The 22,359-nt window shown below is 43.5% G+C and overlaps 1 protein-coding gene across 1 annotated transcript in view; it reads right to left on the reverse strand.

Annotated features, from left to right (window-relative positions):
- Positions 1–22,359, reverse strand: part of LAMB4 (laminin subunit beta 4) — a gene marked incomplete at its 5' end in the record, with an annotated part of 39,792 nt that overhangs the window by 14,520 nt on the left and 2,913 nt on the right. The window contains 21 exons of the mRNA XM_084279243.1: positions 239–459; positions 1,538–1,762; positions 1,925–2,082; positions 3,661–3,892; positions 4,119–4,262; positions 5,598–5,775; positions 6,701–6,821; positions 7,523–7,644; positions 8,770–8,955; positions 9,695–9,826; positions 10,743–10,893; positions 11,240–11,319; positions 11,789–11,898; positions 12,473–12,652; positions 13,585–13,773; positions 14,415–14,535; positions 15,300–15,514; positions 16,072–16,135; positions 16,936–17,124; positions 17,769–17,842; positions 19,283–19,418. Of these exons, the coding sequence (XP_084135369.1) occupies positions 239–459; positions 1,538–1,762; positions 1,925–2,082; positions 3,661–3,892; positions 4,119–4,262; positions 5,598–5,775; positions 6,701–6,821; positions 7,523–7,644; positions 8,770–8,955; positions 9,695–9,826; positions 10,743–10,893; positions 11,240–11,319; positions 11,789–11,898; positions 12,473–12,652; positions 13,585–13,773; positions 14,415–14,535; positions 15,300–15,514; positions 16,072–16,135; positions 16,936–17,124; positions 17,769–17,842; positions 19,283–19,418 (3,228 nt within the window). The remainder of the gene's footprint in view (positions 1–238; positions 460–1,537; positions 1,763–1,924; positions 2,083–3,660; positions 3,893–4,118; positions 4,263–5,597; positions 5,776–6,700; positions 6,822–7,522; positions 7,645–8,769; positions 8,956–9,694; positions 9,827–10,742; positions 10,894–11,239; positions 11,320–11,788; positions 11,899–12,472; positions 12,653–13,584; positions 13,774–14,414; positions 14,536–15,299; positions 15,515–16,071; positions 16,136–16,935; positions 17,125–17,768; positions 17,843–19,282; positions 19,419–22,359) is intronic.

Here is a 22,359-nt window from a genome sequence, read left to right on the forward strand (position 1 = left end):
AGATCCACTTGACAAAGAAACAGTCAGGCCAAGAGAAATCGCTTTCAAACAGAGCCACATTGTCAGAACAGCACATTGGATACAATGGCTCGAAGTGTGATCGCTCCAACTGCAAACTTCCAAAGACTTGTTTGCAGGGAGCATGGCAGAAAACTATCCTCATTTATAAGAGGGTCCCCACTGTGCCATGCCAAAATACCACCACCCTGGTTCCCAGAAAGTAGAGTAATTTTCTTGCCTGGTTGCATTGGTTGCTTTGGGAATTTTTTGGGTCACAGTCACAGATCTGACATCCTTTCCCACTAGCCAAGTCCCAGTAGCCAGAGGCACACCGGTCGCATGTGACGCCTACCACATTGGGCAAGCAAGGGCAAGCTCCTGTGGCTGGGTCACACAGACAGACTGCATCACCCCCAGGGCACATGGCAGGGAGAACACCCACCGAATTGCATGTGCACCCTGGAAAAAGAAGCAGAGTTAGTACAGCAGATGGTAATATAGACAGTTGATGGACAATCAGAGCTGCACATAAACCCCTTACTGTAGGCTTACTTTTAGTATGCTTGAATTAATTTTTAATCTCATACAGTTTGCATAACTCTCTGTTGTAGCTTATATATTACTTTGAGCAAACCTACTGAGAACTTACAGTATTTGTAATACAGGCACAAAAAATGAAGGCATAGGCAATTTTGAATCTTATTAGAATGAAATGTTAAATATGCTGGGTAAGGAGAAGCTGATTTACAGTAGGCACTATCCAGCGTGGGAAACCCCAGAAAGCCAAGTAAGATAAGAAACCTTTCTTGTGGAGAGCCGAAAGTTCTTGCTTAACTATTTCCAATGGACATCTTTCAAGAATGAACAAGGAATGGTCTTGAGATGTATTTTAGAGGTTCCCAGAAAAAGAGTTTCTTGAAAACACCTATAGTTGTCTGGCCTGTAGAAATTAGACCCTCAAATCAGACACATTTGTGACAGTAGTCTTTGAGAAACATTGAGAAGAAACTCAGGCCTTGCTTTTTCTTATGCTCCTGCCTTTCTGTTAAAAGAGCTGAGTTATTGACAGTGTCCTCATGAAGTCTATTAAATTGCCTGAACAGTCTCATTCTAGCCACTTAATGGAAACAACTGGTAAGGCAAGGAGCTCAGCAAGGGATCATCTGGCTAACTGAGCACCACTTAGTTAGCATCAGCCAGCAACATGGATAAACAATTATCTTTGATTCCTTTACTTTTGATTCCCTCCTGAATAGGTTGAATGCATGTGTATTTTTCTAACAGAAAGCACTGATTTCATTTCACAAATGAGTATTTCCTAGGAGCAAAAGCCAGTTTGATATTAGTGAGACTTGGATGACAAAGAATTTAGTAGATGCCACATTAACAATTTGTATCACTGGACAGAAGTATATTTTTTATTCCTGCATCTGCTTTAGTTTTACCATCTCTCTGAGGGGTAACCTCTCCTTACAGCCTAATTTCTTTACAACTTTCTTGGTAGCAATATACATTTGCAGTGCTGTTGTTTACTTACTTTGACAGTCTTGATGGAGGGCTGAGCCAAAATACCCTGGTTTGCAGAACTGGCAGTTTGCTCCATGGGTGTTGTGTAAACACTTGGTACATTCCCCAGTGACCCTGTTACAGGACTCTGGGTCTGTCACATCAATGTTGTTATTGCAGGGACATGGTGCACAGTCAAGCCTGGGGCTGCCCAGATTTTTGTAGAACCCACTAGGACACTCGTCACACCGATTGCCTGTCAGAAAGGAAGGTAAAAATATTTCCTGGCTAGTAGGAATTCAAGTGAAACATAAAATTACTGGTAATAGTGGCAGAAGATTCAGATTGTCTGTTCATTAATTTTCATAGAATCATTAATTTTCATAGAATCAAAACCAGCCCTTATTTTGCTTTGTACCTGAATATCCCTTGAGACAATTGCAGACTAGTTGTGCAGACTGGGAGTCCTGGTAACAGGAATGTGCAAAGTATGTATTGCTTGTAGGTGCCCCTGGGCACATGCATGGGCGGCAGGGCTCTCTGTTCAGAGGGTTTCCGTAATAGCCATCCATGCACCTGTTAAGCAGTCAACACAAAGCAGCAGGGATTGTCAAGTGCCCCTTTCAGTCCCTGCAGGTGAATCAACTTATAAGTATATATAATTAAACATTCCATGTCATTCTAATGCAATCCCTGTTAACTGGTACAGATATATCAAACTTCAAAGGTGTTCTAAAATGTAAAATCAGAGCTGCATTCCCCAAATCTGGAGCAAAAAGGAAAAGAAACCCAACCACATATGCTTTCTTTTCAAGGAATATTTCTGAAGATTTTCACCTACTCTGGAACAGTTTTAATCTAAATGATAATATACACACGTGACGTATCACACATGCTCTGCATAGACAGCTAAAGACTGCCATGTAAAAATTCTGTATATTGGCCTATCGCCACATAAATTAATTTATCTCCATGCATACACACAAGGAGTGGTTGGCATGACATTAGGAAGTCCTGGCGTGGGTAAAAAACCAATGGTTCATTCAGAGCACTCAGAGAATATGGCATATTTTAGATGTACCATATGTATTGAAATCAGCCACACTGTGTCTGACATGTTCTGCACACCCGGGGTGACGGCTGCTTTGAGGTGGTGGTTGTGCCATTATCCAGACAGGCAAGGGGCTTTGGGGGATCCCAGGGGGCTCATCCACCCCCGCCACCCTGCTCGCCACTGCCACATCCATGTCCCAGCCCCCCATGGCCCCGCAGCTGCAGCAACACAGTGACTTCTGAAGCATCCTCAGTCTTTGATCTCCTTTACTATGGCAAGTGGAAACACAGTTCTCTGGATGTATACAAGTCAGGCTGAAAGTCTTAGCTATTTGATTATCCTCACCCTGGGCTCTGGAGCTCCTGCAGAGGCACAGGGCAACAAGTATTTCAATTCCCCATTTTTAGTCTATTTGCCACCTACAAGCATGATAGCCAACGGCTCTATTGTCCAAAAGAACTGCAATGCAAGCTCAATAGGTTTCATGGGGAAATCCTCTTAAATGTGAATGACAAGGTACAATTCAGCCAAAGTAAACCAAACAGCCAGCGAATTTAATTCTGACATCCGTGTTGAACTCTGAAGCTGTTGCCAGTGTATAAAATAAAAAAGAGGAGTGCTGTTTTGAATGGAGATTGAACATGTGGGAAAAGTCATTTGCTGGTCATATGGAAATAACATGAACCAGAAAACAGGGCATGTTTATTTAAGCTCCTCAGAGATAATTGCAGGTATTAAAATAAGTATTCAGCACGAGGTTAGCCTCTGGGCGATTTCAAAGCTGGCAGGAGTCAGTGTATCTCACATGCAGTGCTTTGTACATGTCTCCAAGCACCCATGTCTCAAAAGCCTTCTTGCAGGGAGCCCACTCTGTGTGTGCCATGCCCACAGTCATCCCACAGGCATTACACACACTTTTCCACACACATTTGCTGATCAGTTTCCTGCCATTCAGCAGCAAGGCCCAGTTTAATACTGGGTTTAGGTATGTGTTTCCAGTTAAGGTCATTGATGGGGAGGTAGGTGGGCCGCCAGCTACACACGTGTTTCAGAGAGCACCAGCATTCGGGTGAGCTTTGCAGGGCTTCCCTTCACCCTACCTCTCACAGTGGGTGCCAGCTGTAAACGCGCGGCAGTTGAGGCATGCTCCAGTCACCGGGTCGCAAAGCTCCGCGTAACCGTTACAGGCGCAGGGGCGGCAGTGGGGAAATCCGAAATACCCAGCCAGACATCGGCTGCAGCGCTGACCATCCACCTCCCGGCGGCAGGAGCACTGCCCCGTCACCTGGTCACACAGCGTGCTCAGCGAGCCTTGCGGGTGGCACTCGCATGCTGGAAAACACCGAAAGCAAAGCTGCATCCTGAAGGTATCCCCACCAGCCCTGCTCATCGCCCACACTGCGCAGAGGCAGGGCAAGCAGCGGGGATGGAAAGTGAGTTATCTGTGGAAACATTTCTCATATTGCTTCACACATAATCATTGATTCAAAGCCCCCAAAAGTTGAGGTATGCATGAAGAGACAGACACTGGCACTGGTGCTAACTGCAGAGTACTCACCATAGCAGCCGTGGAAGCCAAAGCCGTAGCTGCCTGCAGAGCAGGTATTGCAGCAACGTCCCACAACGTTGGGTTTACACTGACACTGGCCTCCCAGTTTACTGCAGCTGGCATTCAGTGACCCTTGGGGATTGCAATTACATGCTGCCAAAGGGAAAGAAAAAAATCAGAAGCGGTTTGGTTATAAAGGAGTGTGACTGCTCTTGGAAACTTGCAGGTTTTACACTTAAAATTAAGAAAAAAAAAGATCTTGATTCTTCTCATCAGGAGTTCACTAACTATTGCTGGACATGGCTTGGGTTATTTGATGCTGTAGGATCGATGGTGATGGCATGTCAGGCACCAGCACAAGTCTTGGTGTTGGAGCCTGCCCCACTTAGGGCACTGCCTTCAGCACATATTTGGGATAGGACAGAAGAGGGCATAACAAAATGTAGATCTGAAATCAAGATAACCATGAAGATAGAAGACTTTGTGTAGCTGCAGCACTGAACATAACCTGTAAGCAGTACTTAGACAGCCTGCACTTGTGTATTTGCTGCTTTCTGGCCACCTTGGACTAACTTGTTGAGTGAAGCTGGTCTGCTTACCCACAGAGAATGTTTGTGCAGGATGCTCAGATGCCAGCATGAGAAAGCCAAAGTGCCATGCTTCACGGGATGAATCCCATCACTATGGGAACTGGGCTAATGAGGAGTCAGCATAGCCCAAACTTAAATGAGGAGGGTCTGTAGCTGCATAGCCATGACCATATTATACGATGTGTGAGGCAGTGGTCCTTCTAAAAATAGCCCAAACCAAGCAGATGCTATCAGGTGTATTGGAGGCAAGGCTCCCTGAAAGGAGCTGGCCACCAACATTTTTCAGAAAGGTCCCTCCTCTTACTGGAAGGGCATAGAAGCTCCATTTCTCTCAGCCCAACATCCTGGAAGTCTCCTGAGCCACTGAACCCAGCTGTCCTTTCAGCAGTGCGTCCAGGAGATTGCCTAGGCCTTCAAACCCCAGCTGTCACTGCCTTCATGCTGGGGCACCACTAAGATTTTCCTAGTGAATCTCTTCCAGTACATCAGCTTGTGTGCCATCATGCCTAGAGTCCTACCAGGATATCCAGCTGGCCTGCAGCATCTGGGGAGGGGGCTTAAAAACTCCCCTGTCATTTTACAGCAGCCAGAAAATTACTGCTTTGGCCATCTGGTGAAGCTGCATCTGACTGAAATGCTCTTCAGAAACACACAAGTACTGCCATGGTCCTGGTCATGCTGTACCACGAAGCTCACCAGCTGTGATGGACTCTGAGAGTCATTCCACCAAAAGGTTTTTGCAGCATACTGATGGTTCAGTGGGACATATCCTGCACATCCACACATATCACATGCTTATAAGCTTCATTTATCTACACCACCATGGGCTGAGAGATCTCCAGTCAAAGCATCTTACAAACTGAAGGGAGAAGCTGTCCAAAAAGAGGTTGCTCCTTACCAACAGCACCGTTGTGAATTCGGGCTGACATGCTCACTATGAGTCGTGTGCACGCTTCAGGCAGGACATGAGGTCCAACTTCTGATGCAATTTCAATACAGTGATACTTCTGGTACTCATCTAAATCCTTTTCAGTGCATAAGTTCTCCACAGAGCCAATTCTGGGAATAAGTCCAAGCTTTGGCGTTAAGAGGGAAAAGAAAATATTTGTGCTTAGACATACTAAAAACCAGAATTTCCCACATTCTCTGACTGTGCTCTGCATTGCAAGGACCACTGCATTTCCAAACCTGCTGCTGTGCTGCTCAGTCATCTAAATTCACATTTATTCTGAAGGTCTAGACATTCCCTGAGTTCTTCAAATAAAAGAGACTATGTATAAAGAAGTCAGATTATAGTAAGACCTCAGAGATATGCTCACAACTGGTTTTGCTTCTAAGAGGTGCCGTGCTGATGACTCCAAAGTCAGTATCTGGCCAAAAATTTTACTTGTATTACTGAGATAGCGAAAAATCAGCTGAACGTTCTATGTCCAAGTATGGCCAGCCTTTGTCAGGTCCAGTTCTACAGAAATAATTAGAGGAATGAACTTAAAAATAATTCTCTCAAGAGAAGGGCCCAAAACTAATACCCAGTTCCTGACTTGGTGGAAACTTGGGAAATGTCTGGACCCGGTTCCTGGGCAAGTACAGAACTAATTTTACTTTTCCAATGTTATCTTCAAATACATCCACAATTTTTAAAATAGATTCAGGCAAATTATAGGTATTTTTTAAAAACATAAGTGATGAACTGCATCTTGTCAGCATATGTGGAGTGCGCTCATAATAAATAAACAATGGCTAGAGGCACATACTCTGACCATTAACATATGAAACAAGTTGATGAGCTATTATGCTCCATGAAAATTAAACCAGATACAATTCTGGTTTTCCATACAAAACCTTGCAGTCACAGTGCCAGTAGAGGTAAGCAGAATGCTTCCCTGAATTTCTATTAAAACACCCTATAAATTATTTTTAAATATTTTGAGTAAGTCTGTGTGAAAACAAACCTCACTGGTATAAATACAGCCTCAAAGAAGTTGTGACAGAACTACTCACGGAGTCAATCAAGATGAACGATTTTGCCTTTGGGTCAGAGGCAGAGGGCTGAGAAAAATACACATCCACAGAATATTCTGTTCCAGGCTCCAGGCAGACTGGAGTTTGCAGAAGTGCGATCCTGTTTAGCAGAAATAAAGCACAGTTGTAGCCAGTAGTCAGGCCAAGGCAAGTTTACAGGGTGTTGTGAGCACTCGCTCCCCTCTGCTCTTGCATCCTGATGCCTGCAGCCCTGAGCAAGCTCTGCTGCTGCAAGGAGCACACCTTGCCCCACTGCTGGCAGGCTTTGGGAAAGCTGCATGACTGCTGCCTGGATGACTCACCAAGTGCTATTTAAACCTGGTCAGATTAAACTGAAAATGGAGGGGTTTACTACTTCAAGCAAATGAATTTGCAAGTCACTGCTCATATTTGTCCTTTCCTGTTTGAGACTTCAGTCAGTCACATCCTCTTGGCTCCCCTCTATTCTTTTCATTGGTCTAAACTGAAAATCTGGTTTTGAAAATAGCCTAGGACGGTGACTTTAAGTCAACATTTCCTTTCTATACTGAAATAGCTACAGTTGGGTCTTTGCCAAAGCAATGACTAACCCCAGCAAGATCTCAGGCTGCTCTCCTGGGTTAGGCAAACCTTTGCCAGGCTGAGGACTGGAGCATCAGACCCCTCCTTAGAGCCTATGTGGTAATGTGTTGTGACAGCAACAGGAAAGGCCACATGTGTTTCTAATATTCCCACTTTCCCAGATTCTTATCACTCCACTGTGCTTCAGTGAAAGATATGTACTCAGAAAATATACAGGAGAAAGGACAGGAACAGTCAGACCTCTTTGCAGCTGGCAGAGGCAATGTGCGTGGCTCCTGTGAAAGGCCCTTGTTTTTGCAGTGTTGACTTGACAGACTACCAATGGGCTGGATGGTAACACTTGCTAACCAATCTTCCAAGGACTATAAACAAAACACAAAAATTACAATCATTTTTCATATCTGAAACCCCACTTTCTCCTTGCCAAGGACCTGAATGATTGCACACTGCAGTGACCAAACAGATTTTGCTCTTTACAGCACTGCAAAGTGCTATTAGTGAAAAATGTACTGTATTTGCCATGGCTAATGGAAGAGCAGAGAAGGAAATGAGACCTCAGCTGGTGCAAATGGAAACAGTTCTGTTAAAATCACTGGAGTTGTTTCCTTTCTTAGCACAGTATCTGTCTCCTCTCACATCTAATAAGGAATGGCAAACATAAAAGACTGCAACAGCAGTCTTTAAAATTCAACTGCTTAATCCTTAGAAGGAAACAGCTACATGAAACAAGCCCACTGCAAAGTTGTTCTCACGTTTTAAGACACTGGGAGTTTTGTTTGCCTCAAAACGATGGTAAGAGAACAGGACACAATATACAGAAGGAGGATCTCGAGTGGCGCGATTGTCCCAGGGAGCAGCAAAGCAGAAGAGCAAGGCATGTACAAACACTGGTATTGAGAAAACACTTGCCTATGCTTTTGAAGCCATGGCTGCAGACTTGGTTTTAACCAAATTTGGGTTAATACATTTCCCTAGACATGTCTTCATCTTTGAGAAATTCTGTCTGGGCAAAAAATAAGATTTTGGCTGGTTTCCTACAATTTTCACACATCTCAGAGCCCAGCTGGAGTAACTGGGAAGCTGGATGTCTGCAAAAGCTCTGGGTCTATTCTGATCACTCCTGCCTCTGCACGTTTTCCTGCCCAGCAAATCCCAGCTAGAAATAAAGGATGCCCATCTACAAGGAGCAGCACTTTGCACGTGTCTCATTTGTAAAAGAAAGTCTAGTCCAAGCCAAGGTACCAAAGGAGGAACTCCAGAAGATTAAGTTTTGGCTGATTTTTAGAAAACACTTTAGTGCTTATTTTTCAGATTTGAGTGGAAAGGGTTAAGGGGATCAGTGGAGGGCATGTATACTTGGTTGATATGGATGAAAAGGCAAACAATTTTAAATACAAAGAGTGGAACAGATCGCCGCACCCTATTATTGACAAGATAGACCCTGCACCTATCACAACATCACAAGAAAGACAAGAAATCATGAGTACCTCAGGCTCATAACGAATTGTGATATAAAAGTCCATAGCAAAGGGAACATTGCTGATGGCAAATCTCAGCCCAGCTCCACTGGGAACGTGGGCAAAGCCAGGTCCCGTCCATGTGACAGACCGACCAGCACTGGGCTGCCTGAAAACCACTGCCACAGCTGAGTCCTGTCCAAGCTGCATGGCACCCTGCAAAAATATATTGACATTTTCAACAGCACAAGGAGTCAAATTAAAGAAATTAAAGAAAAAAAATCACACAGAACCCCACAACCCCATCCAAACTCAGAGTCGCTTACTTATTTTGGCCATCGTTCAACGTCATCTTCTAAACAAACTCCAGGTTGACAATTTAAGAACTCTCACAAATGTAAGATGTTCAGGGTCACACATAAAGAAAAGCTTCCTATAGCTTTGTAACAACAGCAACAAGAGAGACCAGAATCATCCATCCAACTCTGTACTGGGCATCTTCAAGCATTCACATTGAAAACTTCAATGAGATTGATTTTGATTTCATACATGTCTGGACATTACTGAATAAATAAGTATCAATACTTACAATAACAAAGCTGAGAGCATTTAAATGCAGTAGATTCCATCTTAATGGCTTTGTAAGTTTTTTGGAAAATGGAAAATGTTGGAAATGTCTTGCAAGCAAAAAAAAAGAATAAAATTTTACCTTTCCTAAGGACTCTTCCCTTCTAAACCATTTGTTGAACTGCAACAGCACTGGACATAACAGAGCAAACCTGCTGATGTGAATTATAAATATCCAGCCCAACTGTGTATCAAAAAAATTCATTTTGTTTGTGTCAGGACTGTAACATCTGGGACTGTGAATCCCTCATGCTCAGGCATTTCCTTGCCCTCTGTTGCAAAAATAAAATTTTAGTATTTGGTGTAACTTTAAGTAACTATTTATTACCTGTTCCAGTCCAGATTTTCTTAAGCTTCGTTTCTTGCTCCTGTTTAACACAATCTTTCCATTTTCAATCGTGAACTCATAACCTTGCTTCTGGAAGTAGATGTCACACCTTGGAAGAGTGCTTGGTTTAACCTGTGAAGTAATAGTAAAGAGAGGGGACAGCACTGTCTCAACAGTGTTGAAGGGTAGGTAAGCAGCTAAATGAAAATCCACATTCTTTAAACAATCTCTGTTCTCTGCTGGGCGAAACTCTAAACTATGGCCCAGCAGCTGCTGGAAACCCTTCTCCCTCACCCTCTTACAATTAACTTGTACTTCCTCTTAAGCTATGTCCCAGACATCTGTTTTCCATTTAATTATTGGACTGTAGGATGATTACTGGTTGTGATTATAGCTAAATATTTGTGGATGTGACCTGCAAATAAACATTTTTTATTATTCCTTCTCTACAGTTTCTGGACAATACATCGGAGAAGAAACGTTAGTAAAAACATAGGCAGTGGAAGGAATGGATTCCAGACTTGTACTCTGCATGGTGAACAACTACCACCATTCTGAGGACAAAATAAATACATTTATTTTTCTAAAAGCATTACAGATGGATGCCAAATTCTTGAGGAAATTGGGCTACAATCAGTGCTATTATATAAGGCAGCAGGAATGAGTCCAATGCAGCAGAGAGGAATTCGATTCTTCCCTGTTGGAGATTCCTTGAAATATCACAGTTCATGATAGATGTTGGCAACTCACACACTTTCCTCTAATTTAAATAATTAAATTAATTTATCTAATTCACGCTAGAGCAGCCCACGCTTCTGGAGCAGCAAGGACAGCGTTGCAGGTCACACCATGCTGTAGCAACTGTCCCACGGTAACAGCCACAGTTATGGGACAGTCATAGTCAAGCAGGAAATGAGGATGGTCGAGGGACTTGTTTTGTACCTTCCTGCTAAAAAGCCGCTCTGGCTGCTCCCCAAACAAGAGCTTCTTTCCTCTTGGCCACTGTGGATCCCCTCTCAGTGCGACATGTAAAAAGTCAACTACGTACCAAGGGTGCAGAGCCAGGAAGGGGCTTTGAATGCTCAGCTTCATAAATATAATAATCCAGGGGTAGGAAGAAGTAGCCCGGGGCTGGCTCGTTACACTGGCGGCTCACGACGTTGGTAAGACACTTGCACTGACCATCCTTTGGTGAGCATCTTGGGTAAGAGTTGTAAGAGGGTGGATGTCAGAGTTTCAGCTTTGCTTCATTACTTCCACTGTCGGATCGCCTCCCATCTTAAACCTCTTCCTACCCACCCCTCTGCTTCTGATGCTGGATTTATTCAGTGCGACTTTCCCACCACTTAGGAGACATGATATGCTGTGTCTTCCTCAGCACATTCCATATCTGAAGCACAGATCCTTTTGTCTCCAGATCACCTGTTACATCTATTCCTGTATCCACTTCTTGTATCTCTTTCTATATCTATTACCTACAGTAACTCCAGCCCAGGAGTTTATAAAGAATAAAACCAAGAAAGAACTTCAAGAACATTAACTTACAAGTTACTCTGGGATCCACCAACATCACAGTCACATGGAGAACAGCCATGCAAGCTGTTGCCAAGACCCCAGTATCCTACCTGGGATGAAAAGGAAGTGAAAGATTTTTTTTCAGCAAATATTTAAGTATGTAAAGCACAACAGAACTTTCTCCCCTGGGTGAATGGTGCTCTGGAGAGCTCCAGGGCTGCCTGCCTGCACTTGGCCATGTGAGATTGCTTCTCTAACAGATTGCACGGTTGCTCAGGCACTGCAAGAATAGTCAGACATTTACTCATTTGTGCTAGCAAGTTGCTCTGGAAATGGCAAAGATGGTCTGGTCTAAGACCGTGATTTTCTTTCCTGTGAGGGCTCCTCCTAGTGCAATTTGATTGCACAAATGTTTGCAAGCAGTAAAAAAGAACCAGATGTGACAATGCAAAATGGAAGCATATGACTGCAAAGTTATTTTGAAGAATGGTTTACTTTTCTGGCAATGAAAAGGCAGTAGATGGGAAAGGGGACTTTTAAAACCATATGCAGAAGTAGTAACAAAATCTGAGTACGTACAAGGCATTTTTCACAGCGTCGCCCTGTGGCAAACCGCTGGCAGAGGCATTCTCCGGTGGCAGGATCACAGATGGAGAAAGGCAAACTGCCAGAGGGGTGGCAGTTGCAGGCTGCAGGGAGAGAAACGTGTGGTTACCTCTGTGGACCCCAGTGACGGCAGCAGGAGTGGTGTTTGCTTCAGATGTGGCATCAGCATGGCAGGCAGTCTCTGCCCCCTGGCTCTGCCGACGGACATGCCCTGGCACCCTGCAGCCCTCGGGGAACGGGCTGTTTCCCCGTCGGGGAGCAGGGGCACGGGCAGAGGTACAGTGCAGTGGTTTTCCATGTGCCGATCCACACTGCACAGTCCTTGCATGTTGCTGAGTGCCATGTGGAGGGCATAACATGTGTTTCAATCTCCCTTTTCAATTAAATTGCATATTTAGCAATGTTTCTGGTAACAACATACTGGCCCATTATAACATACTACGTATTCTACAAGTGATTCTGTATCTTTTCCATCTCAGATGCTGCACCAGGTACACTACATTGCATTGGAATTAAATTATGGTAGGTAGCTGGGTATTTTGTGAAGCAGATAGTATCTGGTAGTATCTGTGCACTGGAGTGTGCATCTGTGTCTTCCACTACCGCTATCTCTTAAAAGTGCTTTGGAAAGAAGAACAAAAGAGGTGGTTTACATACGCTGGCAGCCCAGAGGGTCACTGCGACTCAGCCCGTAGTAGTTGGCCCTGCACTTGTCACAGTGAACCCCCTCCACGTTCTCCTTGCAAGGGCATCGGCCTGCGACTGTTCCCAGAGCAGGATCTGTGTGGCTCTCGCACATGCCGTTGTGCAACGTACCTACTGGGTCACACTTGCAGGCTACAGGCATGGTCAAAGAGACATACAGAAAAGTTCATTTAGATATAAGCATGAAAACGCAATTACAGAGCTGCAAGTAGGCACAAATTCAGGATTCTTGTAGAAATTAGAGACATCAATCCATGATTGCTGTGCTGGATGAATTACTAGGCGTTACTCATCCACTCCTTACCCTCTCCAGAGTATCTGGAAGTATTATATACATATGTGTGTGTATATATATTATATATATACTTCCAGATATAAAGTTATACTTTATCTTTAAAAAAGTTATAAAAGTTATCTTTATATATATATATAAATTTATACTTTATATTATATATAATATACATTAATAGATAATAAAATACATTATTATAATTATTATATTATTGTTATTAATATATTATATTAACATATAATTGTATATCATGTATATATATCCAGGATAAAGTTATACTTTATAGTATAACTTTTGGGGATGCTCTCACAAAAATTGTAGGGGTGCAGAGGGGTAACACGTGAGCCAACGGCCCAGAGCTGGTAGGAGCTACCCATAGCTGAATTACGTACTTGAAGCCATGGATTCAGCAGGGGACACTGCCTTCATGATGCATTCCATTTTTTCCTTTTCTCACAGCAAAGCTAACATCTACCACACCACCTCCCTGTGTAATCTCCTCTTGACTCCTTCAGGAAATTTCATACCAATTACTACAATTAAATTATACAATGAGCATTTTTCCCATCCTAGTTGTTATACGCAGCCCTTTCCATGATGATTCAAGAATGCTGAACTCCTTTATAAGGTAGTTTGGATGTTATAGGTTTGATAACATTTTTATAACACTATGAATATTTAAGCATGAGCACGCCACAGGGCTCAGAGCTAAGAGAACCAGAGCCACCCCAGTTTGAGTCAGTCTTACAGAAGCTAAAGCAGCAAAGCTTACGGAGGCATGGGCGAGGGTCTGAGATGACTTTGAGTGGATCCTGGTAAAAGAAATGTTCACACTGGTCGCAGTGCTGCCCCGTGGTGTTGTCCTCACAGTCCTCACAAACACCACCGCTGACCCCACCACTGGCCTGGTACACAGCCATGTCAAAGTAGCATCTGCCAGAGTGGCCATTGCAGTTACACCCTGAAACCAAAACAAACAGTGGGATATTTCACACCACAATGCCTATTATTGTGGTCTTGCATGATTGCTGTTTGCTGTTAACGTCGGGTTACTCATATGATTTCAGGGCCCCAGCAGGACTACAGCTTCCCAGGCCTTGTGCTTTACAGCTGGGGGGAACATTCAAGACTTAGGACAGAATTGGGTCCTACACTTGGAAAAGTATCCATGCTGATGAGTGTGCCTGACACTGCTCCACTGAAGAAAGATCCAGCTGAATATTTGCTACTGATCCTAACATACTATTTTTGCATATCCTACTTTCTACATTATTGTGGAAATAAATAGTTTAGCCTTGTCTAAATTCTTAGTTCATTCACAAGAAGGACCCCATGCAAACCAACAAATTATCTCTTTTGCATTAGTTACTTTTTTCCCTCTCTTTATTGCATTTTTTCTTTTTATGAAAAACAATAACATGAAACAGCTCTCCTTCTTGTAGGGCAACACAGCACTGATGGATAAAGGAACCCATTTGTTTTTCTAGATGAGACATAGAATAGTCTCCCTCGCAGAAACCCAGCCACCCCATTACAGATTGCCCTGGGATTGTGCTACACCAACCCCCTGGCTAATGAAAAAGAAAATAAAGTTTGAGTTACGTTTGCAAGCATTATCTTGTGTCCCTTCAGCTGGCCTCCAAGGAGCATCATTGTAGAAATCTCTACATCTTTCACAGGACAAACCTTCAGTGTTATGGTGGCAGACACATCTCCCATGAACCTACAATGTGGTTAGAACACAGAGGAGGTAAGGTGACATGAGAGGAGATGTCTGCTTGGGGTATGCAAGCAAGACCAGGAATATGAAAAGCTCTTTGGCTCCCTCAGCTGACATAATTCTCAGTTATTTGAGTAGAATGTCTGGCGAATACCTGAAAACTTTGAGTTTTAAAGCCACTGAGCAACATTCTGAAAACCTGACAACTTCTAGAGATATCAAAGGAGACTTTGACTTTTTAAATTCTCTGTCTCACCCCTTACATGTCTTTGTATAGGGATACATACTTTCCAGGAGAAAAAAAAAATCCTCTTCTTCCTAGAAGGAAAGAATTTACTATCCCGTTCCTGAATTTTTTAATAATCCTTTTTTCATGGATTAGCTTTACATTATCAGTTATTCTTTCCACCAATGCCTCCTCTCCCTGCAGAGCCCCTGAGCCCAGCTGGAGTGTGGAATGTCTCTGCACACACCACAGGCTACTGGCTATATTACATTTGCACCATTACAGCTCTGGTATTTTGATGCTGTTTTCAACATGTGTCGTCCCATACTGGCACCAACAAAGAGACAGCTTCTGAGCAATCCAGCCCAGGGCTTTAGAAGAAGAAGTTGTATTGAAAAATTTTACAACTTGGCTTTTCAAACAGTCAATCCAATGGCCAACAGAGAACTTCCTTCCTTTCTCTCCCTTCCTCCCTCCACCTCTTCCTTCATCCAAAACACCAGGTGGATAGGGACTGCCCTTGACAGCATTAATGACTCACCATCCCAGATTGATGGAAAATATCTCCCTGTAGATTCTGCATGGGATCACACTGCCTGGCATGGCCATTGCAAAAGCAGCTGCCCCGCACAACCATCTCATAGACAGCATAGTAGTACTTCTCAAGGGGATCACTGTGCCTTCTTCCAAGAAGAGCATCCCCAAGGGTGTGGAGTTTAGTAAAATTGATCCTTAGGTTTGTCAATGTAATGAGCTCTGGAAAGAAAGAAGAGAAATCAAAAACCCAAATTCACTTGAAGATGAACAGAATGAAATTTTCAGCTTGGATCAGTCACCCAAGAATTCCCCCATACTGAAGAAATAATGAAAATGATCTGATATTGGCCAAGACCAGTAACCCATATGGTGCCAGGGCATGAACCTGCTCTTGTCATGCTGCAGCATGAGCATTAGCACCTTCCTTGGTATGGCTCTGGATGGGGCCAACCTGCATTTTCCCAGCACATGTCTTTGTGGGTGCATGTACAACTCTGGGCCTACTCCCAAAAGGCAGTGTGGCTTTGGCCACCTGATCCCAGAAGGAAAGATAGTTCAGCTGCATGCACAAGCTCAGTAGAGCTGTGCCGTTTGCCCTCAGGGCTAGAGACTAAGATTGGCCCTTTTTAGTTATTAATACTCATGTCCCCTTACAATCTGTTGGTACCTAATTTTTAACATCATTGACTTACACCAGCTGAGCTCTTCAGCCTTTCAGTGTACAAAACATGCAACACCAGCAAAGTATCTCTGGAGAAAACCTTTACTGTCCATACCTTGGATATATGGTACATACGGATTTCCTATTTCAAAGCTGGGATCCAAAGCTTTTAAAACAACCTGCAAAACAAATTAATACAGCTCTGTAGATCACTGAAGCTATTCTTTTGAGACATAAAGTCAGTTACCTGAGACCCATTAGTTACTAATGCCACTTTACTGCTCCCATAAAGGAAAAACCCACAAGGCTGTGGCCCTGATTCCAGAAGCATTCTCCCCTTTCAAACTAGCCTTGGATTAAGCAGGGCAGAAAGACCTTTTGGTGGACTGATGTGTCAGGAGGAAGGAAAAGCAATGCCCTAGAGTGATGCAGAGATGGGACCAGCACCTACCAAAGAGATCAAAGGACAGGCCCTTGCCTTCAGTGATAAAGCCTGATGGATGGTCAAGATCTCTTATGAGGGGAACTTAACATGTGAATTTGGAAAGTAGGAAAGAACAGTATAAAGTTTTGTACAAGTTGTTTTATGAGTTCATTTGTCTGTGAAACTGAGGGTAAAGTGCAGTGTTTGTCTTTCCCTCTTACTTCAGTAAAGTCAATAGCACTTAATATCTCAGAACCAGTATAAATGCTTCACTTGGTGACAGAGCACTGGGACAGGCTGCCCAGACAGGCTGTGGAGTTTCCTTCTCTGGAGAGATTCAAAACCTGCCTGGACATGATCCTGTGCAACATGCTCTAAGTGACCCTGCTTTAGCAGGGGTGTTGGACTACATGATCTCCAGAGGTCTCACCCACCCCCAACCATTCTGTGAATCTGTGATAAGTGGATCTGATGGATAGAGACAAGAGATCCTGAGCTTCAGAAAAGCAGCCATGTATGATCTGAACTCATACAAATACAGACATCTGGCAGTACCTCGCCTTCAGTAGAGGGTTCAATGTCTGAATATCTTGAGTCACAAATGATGTCTCCCACACTTCTTGCTGGACCAGAAGAGATGTTGGGAAAAGAAGCTGCACAGTCCTGTGCAAAATACCTAAATGCTTTCCAGGTCTGACCAAAGTCAGTGGAGCGCTCAACCACCATTGCTGCAGGCCGAAATGTCTGCAAGAAACGTTATTTCAAGAATTCCTTGATAAGACATCTCAGGAGTTGTTCTGTTGACATTCCTGTTTGGGGGATGCCAACAGCAGCCAGTTAAAATCCTGTGTTTGGGAGCTTGCAGGCTCACTACAGGACAACTGTGCTGGTTACATATTCTCTGAAAAAGCTGAATTCCTCATCTGAACCCTCTCAGCAAAAGGGAAGGGCAATCTTCCATACACATATAAGATTAATTTCTAAGTAAGTTTACCACAACAATGTAGGAATTTCGTAGAAAAAAACCCCAAACCATCTGGATCATAATGGATATGTGTGAGAAGACTGAACTAAACTTGAAAGAGCAACCTCAGTTCAGAAATATCATAAATTTTTAGAGGTTAATTATGCAATTTAATTTTTTTCCAGCCTTAATTCTAGGATTTATAAAAATAGGACCAGAAGGCACAAGAATAAGAAGCTATTCAGTCTACCCTCCTCCCCTAAGGCAGGATCAACTAGAACTTAACCATACTTGACAGATGTTTATCTAACCTGTTCTTCCAAACTTCTAAAGATGGAGCTTTCACTGCCCCTCTAAGTAATTTATTCCTGTGGTTAAGTAACTAGTGTGTAACATTACATAAATGCTCCAGTGAAATATGTACCTTAAAAGTCAGGATAAGATGGCTGAACTGGAATAAAGTTTCTAGGTCCAATCTAATGCTGACGTGGTCAACGCCTGAAATGAGAAAGAATATTAAGAGCACAATGTGGACATTGGAGGGGTTGCTGAGACAGCTTTCCTGTGGGGAACTGAAAGATGCCTTTTCCAGCACAGAAGCTGGGCTCCCTGCAGCATCCCCTGTGCACAAACCCGGCGTGTGGTTGGATTGCTCTCCCAGGAGCAACGCGATGTGCTGCCTTTCCAGCACTGGCAACAGCAGTGCTGCATGTCACTGAGCCTACAGGCAGTGGTCAGAAGTCCCGTTCAGACCATTAGGACTGAAAGTGAAGGTGACTGTAAGGTTCTAGGTTTACGTTTTGGTGGTGGTGCAACCCCCACTGGCACGTGTCAAAATATTTTCACCTGTCTTCCTGTATCCAGTAAGGTATTTTAAAATCCATCCAAATAGTTTGCTTATTTCTAAGAAAAAAAAGAGGCACCAAATAAAAATAAGGCGTTTTCTTCTATATTGCGAGACCTGAAAATTGTCATGAACAGAGCTGTCACACCAGGCATCATGCAAAATTGCAACAAGTTTGGAAAGAAACCACCTCGGTTCACACATTCTCTGTGGAGAGTTGCAGGACCTCGGCTGATATTCCCATGGTTCGCATCTGCACACATCATCCCAGAGGTGCTGCTGACCAGACGGTGCCTGACACCCCATCACAGAAGAAAGATGGTGAAAGCAAGAAAGGATCATTTCACAACTGGTCCACAGCTTTATTGGCACTGGTGTCCAAAACTGGTGACAGGTCCATGCCAAACTCCATGAAAAAATGAGAGTTATGTATTTTAGTTGGACAGATATAACCTTAATTTTTCTATACCTTCATTTCCAACCAGTCAAATATTTTTTATATATTCACTATAAATCAAATAAAGCAGAATAGATGCTCTTCCTCCTATCATGCCTTCACAGAGAAGCTGTAAGGATGTATAAACTGATACCAGCGAAGAGCTACTACAGAGAAGCTTGTGACAAAATTAACCTGTGGCAATAAGGCTGTTGATAGCCAGGCTTCGTTTAATTATCTCCTAAAGTATTCGTGCTCACACTTCAAGCATTTTAACTTTAATTTTTTAAATGGCTATTTGTGTTTTACACACCCTGTCATTACACATCTGTAGGCAAATGTACCTTTCGACACAAAGGACATGTCCCTGAAAAGCAGACACACTGTGAGAAATACACAGCCACTGGGTATGAGAGCACTGTGTGGGTCCTCTGGCCAGCTCCTGGAGATACGGTGCTTAAAATTTGTCTGAGGAAACACAGAATTTCTGAAATCCTGTATTGTTACACACAAATGGGTTAAATGACTCAGTAGTACTGAATCAAAGAATGGATGTGGTTTTGCCGCCTCTTTTCACGAAGACAACGTGATGCATCCTGGTTACATAAATGAATCTCTCAGTAGCATTTTGCAGTAACCTTTTCTCAAAGAAACTTACCATTTTCCGACTGCCACCACTTCTTTCTCCTATCGGGCTCAAAAGTTGTGATGACATTTTCGATGGTGTGACTGTTGTGCTGAGTGTAGGGATTATAGGGGTATCTGGAATCACAGAGGAAGCACTTCTGCTCAGCCTAGAAAACAAAATGAGCGGGATAAAAGATGAATTTGCTCTCTTCTCTACAGATCCGGTGGATGTAGACGTATTTATGCCACTGAGAAATTGCAGCCTGTCGAGTTGCTTTGTGTTCCTGTGTTTTCAATCACTCAGGCTTTTGTATATAAGGGACAAGCCCAAGAAAATCATCATAAGCACAAACCATGCACAGAGTAACTGCTGCCCTAGGTACTCTGCAAGCAATACACATTTTCAGCTGTGGAAAAGGCATCTCAGTAAGGCCAAAGAAATAAGTTTATCAAGCCTTCAGCACTGAGTTTAGCTGCCAGAGTGTTTGCTTTGCAAGAGTATCTTGGGATAAATTTATTTTTTAAAAGCTGAGCTTTTACTCGGGTCTCATAAATGCTGTGGAAACTTACAGCCAGAGATGGCAGTGAGGAGGCAGAGGGGAAACAAGGGAGGAATGGATCTTTCAAGATCTGAAGCAGCCTTGAAGAGCACTTTTTCCTGTCTCTTTTGCATATTTTCTAGCAGCTCGGAGAGCCAACCAGGAGCAGCAGACAGGTGCTGTTGTGCAAATGGAAGGCAAGGCTGGATCTAGGTACAAAGTATGTGGTCTGGGCTGACACCACCACTCCACCAATTGTTAGTGCCTTTTGTAGGAACAAGTAACTAGCAAAGCTTAAAAAAGAGGAAAGTCACGATGTCAATAGGGTGAAAGGGTCTTGTTTGAAAATGTAACAAGCAGAAGATGAAGGTGGCAATGATTAGCCAATGTCTCGGTGCTGAATGAGAGGCTTTTGTCTGCAAAAGGGCTTTGAAAATGAAAGCAAGGAGCTCCTACTTAGGGTGATAAGAGGGGGATTGAGTGGGAGACATAAGGAGAGGTGACAAGGTTAACATGCCAGGATGGGCGATGAACCGGGCTGAGCTATGCAGAGAAGCCCAAGCAGCATGGGGCTGCAGCTGGCAGCGCAGAAGAGAAGCCCGAGTGCAAGGGCTCAGGGAAAAGCCCGAGTGGAAGGGGGTGCCCAAGCTGTGTGCCTGGCTGGCAGGGACACTGGCAGGGTGAAGGGGGCACAACACAGTACCCCAGAGGAAGCTGAAGGAGCAGGCACAAACTCGGTGCCCTGAGCTGAGAAGTTAGCAGGGACGCTGCCAAAACCAAAATATGGAGGTCAGTGGCAAGAACTGGGTTGGAAATGACCCACAAGGAGATGGGTGGATCAGCACCTCACCTGGCACTCTCAGGATCTATGGAGAAGTATCAGGAACATCTTTGTATTATGAAATCACCCGGGAATTATTCACATTTAAATAAACAGTTGTAGATTTAGAGTTGTGGCATAATTCACATGTTTTAAACATCATGATAGATGTATATTAAATCCAGTCATTCTAAACCACGCTTGACAAATGTCCCAATGTACAATGTAGGAGATGAGACAGAATTACAAAAAAATACTCTGTCATCTCACTTCAGAAAGCTGTGGTAAGGAGAGCTCAGGTTATCGAAGCATTTGGCAGGACTGCACACGCCCACTCTCTGGCTTATACAGACACATACAATATGACACTCAGGCAATTTACGTTTAAGGTTTTCGTGCCCCGAAAGACAAGCACACACATGTCCACATAAGGCAAGTCTGGCAGATCCCATTTGCCTCTGAAGTGTCCAGCTTTATACTCTCCTTAATACCAAGTCCTCTTCCTTTCAAAATATAAATTGTAAATCCCACCACAGGGCTAAAAACCACTTGACTGATACTCAGAAACAATAAGACACATTGAAGACTGAAAATTTTTTGTAGTGCTTCTTTTCAAACACAAAGCAGCTGAAGTCCAATTTTTTTTTTTTAATCTGAATTTTCAGTAAGACATCCCATCTGAGTCCTGGCTCTTGGCAGTTTGCCTTGTTGACAAACACAAACTTTCACAAGTAAGGTTTGCTCTGGTTGTGATGCCTGAAACAGGTCATCAGGAGGGGAACTGAGGAAGAGAGAACATGGTTTTGCAAAGCCACTTTTTTTTGATGCAAAGCTTCCTGGCCTGCTTCCAGCAAAGCATTCAGGAATGTGCTGTTAGGAAAGAGAATTGAGCTGAGTGGGACTCTCTGATATACTTCAGGTGATACACATTTAAGGAGAGCTTGTACAGCAGATCCATGGATTCACAGAATTGTAGGAATTGGAAGGGACCTCCAGAGATCGAGTCCAAACCCCCTACCAAAACAGGGTCCCTAGGACAGATCACACAGGGAGGCGTCCAGACGGGTCTTGAAGATCTCCAGAGAAGGAGACTCCACAACTCCCCTGGGCAGCCTGTTCCAGTGCTCTGTTACCTGTACTGTGATCACTCTGCCAGAGCATAAGCCTCTATCTCTCACATTTTGCAAAGGAGTAGAATTTGTAGCTCCCATCCTCTCCAGGAGACAGTCACCAGGGTTCAAGGTAAGTTGAAGCAGCATTAAATCAGTGGGATTATTGCAGAACAGCTGTTCCTTTTCATAAGTCTGTATTTGCCTATTTCAAAGGATAAGTACAGGCAAGTGGAAATATTAATTTTTTTATTGCTCTTTGATCTCCTCTTAAAAAGAGAGAAAAAAAGAAAGGCAGACATCCAGCTAAGGGCCAGAAAGATGATGTCTCTCAGATGGCTCACTACCAAGCAGTGCCAAGACTCAGAGTACAGCCAACAAGTTAATGCCCAGGATCCATTCATTCAAACACCGTGGGGAAAACCAGCAAAGGGAGAAGAGTGGTGCACAGGCTCTTTTGGAAGAGGAAAGAGGTATTTACATTTTGCAGAAAACTGTAGTTGCAATGAGTGACCTGGTGCAGTGCTTGGTGCCATCTCAGTATGGCAGAGCTTCATACTGTAAGTGTGCCACAGTGTTTTGCCAGAAGGTTATAAACTGTAATTATTTTCCAATGCCTATAAATTAAGCTGTGTTTGAT

Source organism: Gallinula chloropus (genome assembly GCF_964237585.1).
Source record: "Gallinula chloropus genome assembly, chromosome: 1".
Lineage (NCBI taxonomy): Eukaryota > Metazoa > Chordata > Aves > Gruiformes > Rallidae > Gallinula > Gallinula chloropus.